This window comes from Crotalus tigris, unplaced genomic scaffold (assembly GCF_016545835.1).
Source record: "Crotalus tigris isolate CLP2741 ecotype Arizona unplaced genomic scaffold, ASM1654583v1 scf7180000024434.1680833, whole genome shotgun sequence".
Lineage (NCBI taxonomy): Eukaryota > Metazoa > Chordata > Lepidosauria > Squamata > Viperidae > Crotalus > Crotalus tigris.
The window spans coordinates 563,087-574,949 of record NW_024100602.1 but is presented as its reverse complement, the minus strand read 5'-3'; the positions used below and the strand labels follow the sequence as shown (position 1 = coordinate 574,949).

Sequence of the window (11,863 nt, the reverse complement as noted above, 5' to 3'; positions counted from 1 at the left end):
GGACCCAGACTGTTGGGGGTAATAATCTGACTCTATAAACTGCTTAGAGAGGGCTGTAAAGCAGGGCTTTTCAACCAGTGGTACGGGTACCACCTGTGGTACATTGGCACCTGGCAGGTGGTACGCAAGCATTCTAGAAAAGTGGTAGCGGGGGAGGGGAATGAACTGAACCGGTGGCAGCACCGCACAAGCCTAAGTGAGAGATGGCCGGAGCTGCAGGGCTGTCAGGGCTCAGCGGAAGCGCCAGGATCGGCACTTCTTCGGGAGTGTCAGGGCTCAATGGAAGCGCCAGGATCAGCACCAGGCTCCAGCTGGAGCTTGGCGCTGATCCTGGCGCTTCTGCTGAGCCCAGAAGAAGCGCCGATCAGCTGGAATGTTGCAGCATCTCCAGGGTCTGGTGATTTACATTCAGATGCTTGGCAACTGATTCATATTTATGACCGTCACATGTCCCAGGGTCATGTGAAGTGACCAAAACCTGCTGCAACCACCCAGCAGATGGGGGGGAATAAAAACCAAACACCCCCACTGCACCCCCGCTGCCAATCCTCAACAGAAATGCTCACAACAATGGAAATCTGGGAAAGGAGGAAGAGTGCCGCCAGGTGGGCAGGCAGGTGTCTTGTTCAGCTGTGGCTTGGGGGGCACTTTTTTCAGTGCCATTGTAACTTCGAACAGTCATTAAGTGAACTATTGTAAGTCAAGGACTACCTGTACTTTATCACATTTTTCCTTTTTTTGGTCATCAAGTTTTTGCTAGGCAACTGGGGGTACTCGGATATTGTCATATCCTAAAAGTGGTACAATGGGTGAAAAGATTGAAAAGCCCTGCTGTAAAGCACTGTGAATTGGTATATAAGTCTAAGTGCTATTGCTTTTGCTACTGGTATTTACATATCAATGTTAAAATTGTAAGTGTAAGAAGAAAATGCAATATGTTATGAGGGTGACAGTTGCAAAGTTGCACAAACAGACACAATATACTGAGTATGTGAAGTCAGTACAAATTGCGTTATTTCTATGGTAAAAATAGTATCAGTGCTGATTACAACAAGGCTACAAATCATGTAAAAACACAATACTCCACTCTATAGTCAATTTAGACACAAAACTAAAGTTGAAAAGACACAAACATGTGTTGTCTTTTTTGTTTATCTTCTAAATTTAAAACAGTACAAAAGAAAAATGTAACTTTGATCTAGCCATCTGTTAACACTATCTACCAACCACAGCAATGCATGGACTAAATATTAATTTGATTAATTCATGTCCAAAGCATACATTTCAGAGAACTGCAAAGTCTGACAACCTGGAGAACCTATCACTTTCTAGAGTGTGAACCTAAGCATCAGTTGGGTGGCTGCCATGAGCTTGTCTGCTGGCCTTACTTTCTAAGTTGCATATTCACTTAAGAACAATTCACTTGAGGACATAGGACAACCTTTGTTTCTTTGGCAGAAACGTCGTTTCCAATATTGCATAAGATGCATTCCGGGTGAACAGGGCAGCCAAGGCTAAATTGGTTTAACAAATGGAGATCAGATGTTGGCAAAATAACAGTTATTATTTTGTGCTCATTAAAAGCATTAACACCCTTCAGCAGTGAACAAGGCACATTAAACTGAATAAAGAAAATGCAAACTCTGCCATGTTGCCACTCTCTAGTCAGCACAACTAGAGTCAGCACACTGGGAGTTTTTCTATGGATAATTGCATTGCCTAAACCTGGATGGTATTATGATAAGGAGAGAAAGTACTTCTGAAACATTGGTACAGCTAAGATACACTTAAGCAGGTCTCTTTGAAGGGCTAGGGGCATGCTGAAGACATATCATGAAATGCCCCCCAAAGATGTTGCCAGGGCATGTTTGTGTCATGGTTAGGTGAAAATGGGGGAAAGCCTATAATTCCCAAGAGCAACCTCGAAGTTTATAAAATCTGTCAGGGTTTGTCACTGCTTACCTGGGGGGGGGGAAGGGGGAGGATTTGAATGACTGAATGGATCTGAAACAGCCAACAGATGCCAGTGTTGTTTATTAATGGAATTTATAGGTTGCTTGGAGTAGTCTCAGACTGGAACAGCTATAACTCCCATAAACAAGCTCAAGGGATGTTTCTGCTTTGTTGTGACAAAAGGCTATAAAAGCCTAATTTATATCAAAGCAAATAAACCCATTCTCTCAGCAACCTCTTTGCTTAACTGTGGATTATTGAATAAGCCACGTTTTTAGCTAAGCAAGTATTTGTGGGGGGGCAAAATCAAATAAACCATATTATGACATAGAGCACAACTGCCATTTTGCTCTCTTTTTCTGGCCTGTCATTGTCGTTTATTCTGCTGGTATGGCTGTCAAGAAAGGCTCTTTTTTGTTTTTTCACCTTAACCTCTGGCTTTCCCCTCTTCTTCCTCTTCTCCATAACTGCCTTTTTCATGGATTTTATCAAATTCAGTCCTCAAATACTTCCTTTTGTATACTGCTTTGAATAGCATTGAGTGAAGCGATTTATAAATTCATAGATAAGGAAACCCTAGACTCAGAGGGAGTTTGGCCTACTTCCGTATGGGATCAGGCCCAGCCTGAAAGATGAAAAGGAACCGAAGAGAGGGAAGAGATGAACCGGCGCCTGCTTTCTCATTTCAGTTCTCCTAAAGGAGGTCAGCCAGCCGTGTTCAAGCTGAAATGTGAGATCTGACTTCCCGCCCCTCGGGCGGTCTTGGAGAACTTTTCCCCCGCCTTCTTCTAGGGATCCGGTGGTCCGGAACGGCACAGTATTCGCGTCAGGCAACAGCGGGATGGCCAGGGCGACCCTAGTCCCGCGCTTTCTGTACCCCTTTTGGCAGCGGACCCCTTGCGCGAGCCCCGCGCCCGTCGCGGCGGGAGGCGTTTTCCGAAGGTTCTTGGCTGCAGCGACACCTGCTCGCCGCCTAGATCTGCGGGGTATCTATCCGCCCCTCGTCACCCCTTTCACGTCTCAAGGCCGTGTAGATTACGCCCGGTTGCAGGAGAATCTGCGCCTCTACGCCGAAATCCCCTTCCGAGGTAGGGTTGGCATTTTTTAGGGGAGAGGGGCACGTGGGGTCCTTTTGGGGTACGACATTTGTCAGGGAAGGGAGGCGAGAGGCTTGGGTGCCACTCGGCCTTACTTGCTGCATCCATGGCCAAGTTCTGTTAAATTCGTTAACTAACTTGTGGCTGTAGCCTGTGATCCCTGTGGAAAGAGGGGGGGGGGAAATCTCTTTTTTAAAAGAGTTTCCAGTATGCTTCCTTTTGCTCTCTAAAATCAACCAACCAGCTTACTCTTCTTGTTTTCAAATTGTGGTTATGAATCCAATTAGTGGTGGTTTATTAGTAAATTCTAGTTAAATAAAATGTGATATATTAACTTGTTCATAAATGCTGAACTCAGGCCATCTGGACAGACTTCTGTTAAAAGCACATTCCTAGCATGGAAAATACTCAGTTTCAGGCAAGAAACTAACATGTCTCACTGTGGAGAAAGTGCAATCAGTAAATTGTAGCAGGAAGGCATACACCTGTTACGGCTGAATATTATCCAGAATTATTTTGTTGTTGTTCCATTGCTAAATTGTGTGCAACTCTTCTCAACACCATGAACCATAGAACACTAGGGTTCTACTGTCTTCCACTGTCTCCCAGAGTTTGTCCAAAGTCATGTTCATTTCATTGATGACATTAACTAAGCATCTCATCCTCTGCCATCTCCTTCTGCCCCACTTTTTCCAGTTTTGTTAGTTTAAGAAAAATTAGGAAAAAAGAGATTGACCCTTCTTACTTTATTAGTGCTTTCAAAGGATGGGAAAGAGAAGCACAGCCGAATTACTTTGTATTCAAGGATACGCATAGTTGCCCACCCAGACTTTAGACCTAGCCTACTGTAAATGGAACATGGAGGAACATGCACTGGATAGCAGATTTTCCTATCTCTGAGTAATGTTCTACTAACATTAACTAGCAGATAACCATATTAAATCAATAACAGCTTGTATACTTCTTGAATTCCCAGGAAGTGTATTCTTTCCTAAAGCTCTTAGTTCATCTGCTCTCAGGATAAAGCTGTTGTGTTTTCATGGAAGTGATCATATGTCTAACTATATTGTCAAGTAGAAATTCAACCTATTATTGCATCTTATTTATTTGTGTATTGCATTTATTTTTTAATCTTTCTTTTGAGAGAAGCTGGAGGTTGTAAATAGAAATCTTTACTTTTATCCCCATACTAAGTTGTGAGGTAACTTGGGCTGAAATAATATTGCAAAGTTCCCTACTGAACAATGTTCCATTTGGGATTTTAACCTGAAACTCCTCAGTTCAACTGTTGGTAAAAGTTAGACTAGGCTTTTGCAATACTATATAGCAGTGTTTCTCAACTTTGGCAACTTGAAGAGGTATGGACTTCAACTCCCAGAATTCCCCAGCTAGCTGTGCTGGCTGGGGAATTCTGGGAGTTGAAGTCCATACCTCTTCAAGTTGCCGAAGTTGAGAAACACTGCTATATACAATACTGCCTTGGAATCTACTGAAAAACTGAGTCAAAACATGGCAGTTAGGCTGCAGGTGCAGGAGATGTGTTCCTCTAAATATTATTAGGTGACGATTGCCATCAATCTGACACATTACCCATAAGGCTGGAATTAATAATAGTTGTAAGTTCAACAGTATATAGAGAGCCACTAGTTCCTTACCTCTTACTTCAATATTCATCTGGAACATGTATCTCTCTTGTTTTAAAATATGCTACTATGTATTTCAAACACAAATGAAAATGTGAGTTGTGACTTTTATACAGTAAGCAACTGAGGACCAGAGTATAAAAGAGCTTTCTTCCACTTCAATATAGTATTTTAAACTTCAGTATTTGTAACTGAGAACTAGACATTTAAATGGTAGTGCCTTTACTTTGGAATTCATTCTCAAAAATAGATTTGTATATCACTTCCATCTTTTGGATGCAAGATTAAGACATATTCACCAGACCTTGACTAATGTGGCTTGTTTACTGTTGTGCATAGACTACTAGTTTCTTAATGCCTGCTGCTTTTTCTATTGTTTGTTCATCTTATAGTTCTATAATGTTAATTATTTAATTCATTGATGACGGTATGTTGCTTTGGAGAATTTTAGTTTAAAAACATAGGTAATCCTCAATTTAGAACCACAATTGAGCCCAAAATGTCTGCTGTTAAGCAAGATGGTTAAGGGAATATAGGGGTCACCTACACTACGACCTTTCTTGCCACAGCTGTTAAGTGAATCATTGCAGTTGTTAAGGTAGTCACGTGGTTGTTAAGTGAATCTGACTTCCCCATTGACTTTGCTTGTCAGAAGGTTGCAAAAGGGGATCACATGACCCTGGAACACTGCGACCATCATAAATACATGCCAGTTGCCGAGCATCCAAATTTTGATCACAAAACTGTAGAGATGCTGCAACGTTTGTTAAGTGTGGAAAAATCGTCATAAATCACTTTTTTCAGTGACGTTGTAACTTTGAATGGTCACTAAATTACTGGTTGTAGGTCGAGGACTGCCTGTATGCATACTTAAAACTATAGTATCGGTGGAAACTTAAATATCTACTCAGTGTTTTATTTTCTTATTTCTTTAGGTTTTGTAGTACATGGTTCCAATGGGGAAGCCCCCTACTTGACACAAGAGGAATGCCTGGAAGTAGTGATGCGGGTGCACCAAGCTCTGCCTAAGGAAAACCTCCTGCTGGTTGGGTCAGGATGTGAATGTGAGCAATAAAAAAGACTAGAGGAGTCGGCCTCTAGCTGACCATACCTTATATAAGGATTCTATGTTTGGTGCCTTATTTGACCCTCAAAAAGCTCCTAATATCCCAAGAGCTGCCCTTTAATTCACTTATATTTCTTCCCTTAGCAACTCACTGCACCATTGAAAAAACAAAACAAATGGCTGACAAGGGTGCTGATGCTGCTCTTGTGGTAACTCCTTGCTACTTCCGTGGAAGCATGACTAGTGCTGCCTTGATCCATCATTACACACAGGTAAAGAAGTGGGTCAGGATATTCTCTGATTTATATTTACTAGATTGAAGTGGTCTCAAAGGTATCACATTACACCTTGAGCCGAAAAAGTAAAGCTGACATTATGGTTTAGTATTATGTATAAACCAGATCAGATGATTGGTACTAAAGAAAGTTTTGAAGGTATGATAAGATGAGGTTACGATGGAGGTGTTATGTATTCCTTATCTGTTACATGTTGTTTGAACTTGAAGGTATTGTTAGAATTCCAACAAAATAGAAATTCAACTATTTTTTTAAAAAAATTCTTGATTCAGGTGAAATTTCTTACATTATTTAATGGCTGATTGCAGATAGTAGTACTTTGTCTCACATTCTTTTGCTTGGAGACTGAGAGTTGAACAGAAAGCTGAAAGTGAATAATGGGAATTTGCATCTTCCATTCTTTTTCATTATAGAGTTGAGACTAACTTCTCAGTGTTCATTCTCAAGACTCTGAAAATTTCACAAGCAGTTGAAAAGGCCTTTCTATATCGATGTCCTCCACATTTGTTGGAATTGCTGCATATAAGATTTGACTGTGTTGGGAATACTGGGAATTGTAATTCCAATGTATTTGAAAGATGCCATCTTAGAATAGGCTGAGTTAAAACAATTGGTAGATCACAAGCCATTCTTAAAGTCATGGTAATTTCCATAGAAGGACTACAATTTTGAAATTTGCTGTAGTGAAAGAATGGACATATCACAATTCAGCAAAATATTATATTCCAATGATCTACATTCTACTGAACAGGAAATGCACGTAACAGTTCAGTTGTTCAGATTCAGTCTAAATACTGAAGTGCAATAACAAGCTGAGTAAAATTCAAGGCAGATGCAATTACAATATCTGTGCAACAGAGGTACATAAATTGGGACCTCAACAATGTATATTCCTCTAAAAGCCTCAGACATCCTCCAGAAGCTGGCACCAAAGTATAGTGTTTATTTTGACAGCTGAGAAAAATACTATTAGAATTAATTAATTATATTTAGTCAATTAAATTCAATGTAGCTTTTATCTTGGCCCTGCCAACTGTTTAAAGTACAGCCCTTAACATATTAGCCAAAAACTAAGTCTGGCCTTCTGTTTGAAAAGAGAAAATATGGCACACATCCACCATCCTAGTTCTACAATAATTTGAGATTGCCTTGTATTGCCTGGACTTGGGTGAGAGGACTTGCTGAAGAATGATATTGTAAGGGCAGTTTGTTTCTCACTGGTAGATTGTTTCCCTGTGTGCCCATGTACTTTACTACTTTATGTCCCCAGGTGGCTGATGCATCTCCAATCCCTGTGATACTGTACAGTGTTCCAGCCAACACAGGCTTGGAACTGCCCAATGAGGCAGTGCTCAGCCTCGCGCAACATCCTAACATAGTGGGGATCAAGGACAGTGATGGCAATGTGAGTGAAATATGTCAACCAGGTGCTGCACTAATGTGATCCCCCTCAAGGGGATTCTTATTCCTTCTTAGTGATATAAGAATCTATGTATTGGGTATCAGATTAGGGGAAATTTTGCTAATGAACTTCTGCAATCTAAAATTTTTCAACAGACCTGTCTAGATGCATGAAGCTGGAGACTGTGTGGTCCTTAGCTGTCCTTTAAATATCTAGACCTTCTTTGTAAAATAAAGTAGAAAAATACAAAACTTTAAAAATATAACAAACCTTAGACTGGCCTTCTGATGTTTTGACTCTTAATTCCCATTACCATTTTGGATATGCAGACTAGAGCTGCTGGGGCTTTTAGGACAAAACATCTGGAGAGATCCACATTGGAAAAGGCTGCTTTAGCAAAAACAAGTGGCATGAACAGACAATATTAAGATGCTCGTTAAGGTGCCCTGTATTTGTGACTTCCTTGGCGTGTGTGCTTATGAGTGCAGTATCACCATGAGCGCCCTGTGTTTTTGCTAATGGCACCTTTTGGCATTTCAGTTGTGACTGGTGATTAGTGCTATCTTCTGCTACCAAGCCAACCTATCTTTTATCAGATTACCCGCCTGGGGCTGCTTGTCCACAAGACGCAGAATGAAGACTTCCAGGTACTGGCAGGATCAGCTGGTTTTTTTCTAGCCAGCTATATTGTAGGTAGGTTGTAGGATAAATATTTCAAGATATGGCGAAGCAATACAGAATAGGAAAGCAGCTATTGTAATATTTTAAAAAACACTTAATACCGGTAGTTGTATTATAATGTACACGATTGCTAAGAAGCTGTTATTAAGTTAGTATGCTCTAGAATAATGCAAGAAAGGCAGTTGGGGTGGAGGAAGTATATATGGGAAGGTGAATAGTTTATAAGCTAGACATTTTCTATTGACTCTGAGCTCTACCCTAGGTGCTACAGGAGGAGTCTGTGCCCTTGCCAACGTACTAGGCAGTCCTGTCTGTCAGCTTGATGATCTTTGCCGTGCAGGAAATTGGAGTGAAGCCCGTGAACTGCAGCACCGATTGATTGAGCCAAACATTGCAGTAAGAGCCCTTAAATCTGGGGGAACTTAAAGATTCTAAAGTGGAGCTATCCTTGTTGGCAGGTTATGGGAAAGAAGGTTAGAATAATAAAAATTGAATATTTTAGTGGCATTCCCATAGCTGGGAATCAGTCTGAAGTCCAATTCTATTCATTTGACAAAATAATCTTCTTTGAACTGGATGCTGTCAAATTCAATGATAAAGCAGTTTTGCTAAATCATTGTCTACTGACCTCCTGCTTTCATTCCAGTAGTTTGAGCTTATCACATTTAAAATTTCTATTTTGCTTTAAAAAAAAAAACAGAGGAAAAGATCACAATATTTAAAAAGCCTGTGTTTTATTCACATGGTGTGTTTCCAAAATGTGTTCTTCCCCTAAAAAACTTTTAAATTATGAATTTTGAAATACTACTTTCAGATTAATTTTGGCATATTTTTTTTAAAAAGATAGCCAGGACTTTTAATTCCTTTACTAATTTTCCTAATCCTTCTGTTTTCCATAATTCAATGCTAGAAATGTGCTCTCTGTGTCTAAGGTACCAGAATAAATTTGTGATGTCTCTTGTTAAAAGACATTTAAATGTAAATTTAAACAATTGGCCTGAATCAATAATGGATTTGTACTAACTCCAGATCTTACGTTACCTAAGTAAAAAATCATCATTTGCTCCAAGAAAATAATAATCTACATTGTTTCAAGGAGTCTACATTGACTCAAAATGCTGAAATGATGCAGACATGGCTTCCTTACCTAGGTTTATGAAAAATTGCAGAGAAACAATTGTCTGTCATTACCAATCTTCAGATAGTACAAATCTTCAGTCTGTGCTATTTTCTGTGGTGCTTGCATGAAAAGAAATTTGCAAACAGTTATTCTGCAATATTAGTCAGATAGTAGCTTTTAGAATTTTATATTGTTTGTTTTTTAAAAGGTCACCCGGAAATTTGGGGTCCCAGGTCTCAAGCAGGCAATGGAGTGGTTTGGCTATAAAGGAGGCTTTTGCCGTGCCCCCTTGCTCCCATTAACTGAGACACAATTAATGGAATTACGCCGTGATTTCACCTCCAATGGCTGGCTCTGAAGGACAAAGGAGTTCTAGCAATGCCTGAATCTTGCTTTAGCCAATTACTATCTAATTGGGAAAGGCTCACATGTCTTGCAATTTACTTTGATGCAGCTCATTCAACTCATAGTGTACTTATTGGAACATCGCTATAGCAACAAAACAGTGGAATAAAATCTTCAGAATGGAGCTTTAAATGACAAAAGCCTGCATCTCATGGTTGACAAGAAGCCCAACATTCCTTTGTCACTTAAAATTTCTCAATTCTGCATATCTAGAATATAGTCTTATCTATATTCTATTCTTCAGTATTTTCCTATATCATGATTAGTTCTGGAATCATAAACTGTTGAAATGCTAATTCTCTGGGCTCAGAAATCAGATATGTGAAATCATAATGTCCTATGTAAAAGATGACATTTCATTCATTTTTGTGACTTACTAGGCATCACTACCTCTTGTACAATAAATTGAGTTTGTTGCATAGTTGTATAATCCACTGAAAAATTGAACATTCCTGAGGTGTTATAAGAATGTGCAGTTAGTAAATAATTATGTGCCATCAAGTCATTTTTGACTTTTAATAACTACAAAGATTTTCTCCATTATAATCTATCTCTAACCTATTACTATAACTATATATTTATGGTATTCACTAAAGCTAGATCAGCAAAATTTAAGCATTTTTTAAAAATTGTTTTATAAAACACTGCTACATAGGTCTGAGTCATCCTCAAGTACAGAAGTTTTATGGTATGGCATAAAAATACATTCTTCAAGATAATTATGCTTCTGTTATTGTACCTGTTTCCTGTCTAATAATGGTGCATTATATTTGGAAAGAGAAATGGAGAACCATTCAGTAGCGTTGCTGATGACTATATTTTTAGCTAAAACATAAACACATTAAGGCTAATTGAGGGTACAGCTTCTTGTTCTACACCCAGATCCAAAATTACTAGAAGTGGATAATTGTGTCTATATAGTCATAGCCCCAAACCCAATAACTATATGGCTGAGGTCAGGGAGAATAGAGCACCAGAATTTAATCAAGCTGTTTCTTGAAGTATTTTATACAATTCCAATAGCATGCATGGAACAAAAAGTGTTACAGAAAATCCCTTCTTTAAGTGAAAAAAGTTGGGGGGAAAGTGAAGTTGTAAACAAGAAAATGCATTGCCTCATAACAGGTACTTAAGTTAGTTGTACTGATTAATGGAAGCTAACTGTGTCAACATTTTCTTAACATAGATATGAAAACAGTAAAGGACTTAACATTTTGCCAGCATAGCATAGCAGGCAGTTGCAAACACAAAGACTAGCACCAGGTGAAGATTGTTCAAAGGGGGCAGTTTTGACAGTTGTAGGTCAAAGGATTAAAGAAAAAAATGGAAAGGAATATAATAAAATAGCATTGGAAAGTATTAGAGTAGCCTATATTTATCTAAAACTCACTGGCGGCATTAAATACACTCTGCTAAGCTAAGTTTTAACTTTAGTTGTTGGATAAATTACAGCAGCTGAAGTCATGCATTTGCTCAGCCACAAACAAACAAAATGGCATCTTGGCTAAGTGCTGTTTGAACTTACCATTTAAACCAAATTCATATATTCAAATATGGTCCATTAAATGAGTTGAAAGAACACTTTTTAAGATTACTAGACAACCCATAACCTGTTGGGTCAATGTTTCAGAGATATTTCCTTATCTAAGCTGAACTAAATGACCACAGGAGGAAAATAGCAGTGGGAGCAGGAGCAACTTCCATCTTCCTGCAAGTTTCCCTGTTGGCTTTCTTTGTAGGAAGTTGGCAGGGAGTATTAAGAATGATCACATGACTGCAGCAGTTGCCACAACTTTCCCAAATTTCAATCCTCTGGGAGTCATGGGTCCCAGATTTTGTACAGCTTCTATAAGTTTGCCCATCTGAGGTATCTTGATTCAAAAATTGTTATCCTATAATGCACCATTTCATCCAATTAAAGGTTACAAACCATCAGAAATGAGAGTTTTAGTAGTATATAGATGTCTATCATTACATACATATGCAAAATGTCTGCTTTTTAAAAAACAACAGCAATTTATATTCCAACATTGGAGTGGTTATATGATGATTTGTCCTGTTTTTATATTCAGTCTAAACAGATATTCTCATTGCAATAATAGGCAAGCTTTTCAGATTAATTCCCACTGATCTTTCAAGGACTGAATGAGTGAGTAATGGAGCTAGAGAATGGAGCCTGTATAGTAGTACTTAAAATTTT

At 39.0% G+C, this 11,863-nt stretch overlaps 1 protein-coding gene across 1 annotated transcript; it reads left to right on the top strand.

Moving 5' to 3' along the window:
- The first annotated feature begins 2,595 nt into the window (after positions 1-2,595).
- HOGA1 (4-hydroxy-2-oxoglutarate aldolase 1) lies at positions 2,596-11,598 on the top strand. The gene is made up of 7 exons (XM_039331088.1): positions 2,596-3,041; positions 5,629-5,757; positions 5,904-6,031; positions 7,326-7,460; positions 8,054-8,150; positions 8,401-8,534; positions 9,467-11,598. The coding sequence occupies exons 1-7, from the start codon at positions 2,795-2,797 to the stop codon at positions 9,614-9,616; spliced, it is 1,020 nt and encodes a 339-aa protein (XP_039187022.1). The 5' UTR covers positions 2,596-2,794; the 3' UTR covers positions 9,617-11,598.
- Positions 11,599-11,863: the final 265 nt, after the last annotated feature.

Excerpts from the sequence above, each read along its gene's own strand:
- HOGA1 (XM_039331088.1), top strand. The coding sequence starts at position 2,795 with ATGGCCAGGGCGACCCTAGTCCCGCGCTTTCTGTACCCCTTTTGGCAG. Across the intron at positions 3,042-5,628 it reads CGCCGAAATCCCCTTCCGAG|GTTTTGTAGTACATGGTTCC; the intron begins GTAGGGTTGGCA and ends TTATTTCTTTAG. Across the intron at positions 8,151-8,400 it reads TCTAGCCAGCTATATTGTAG|GTGCTACAGGAGGAGTCTGT; the intron begins GTAGGTTGTAGG and ends GCTCTACCCTAG.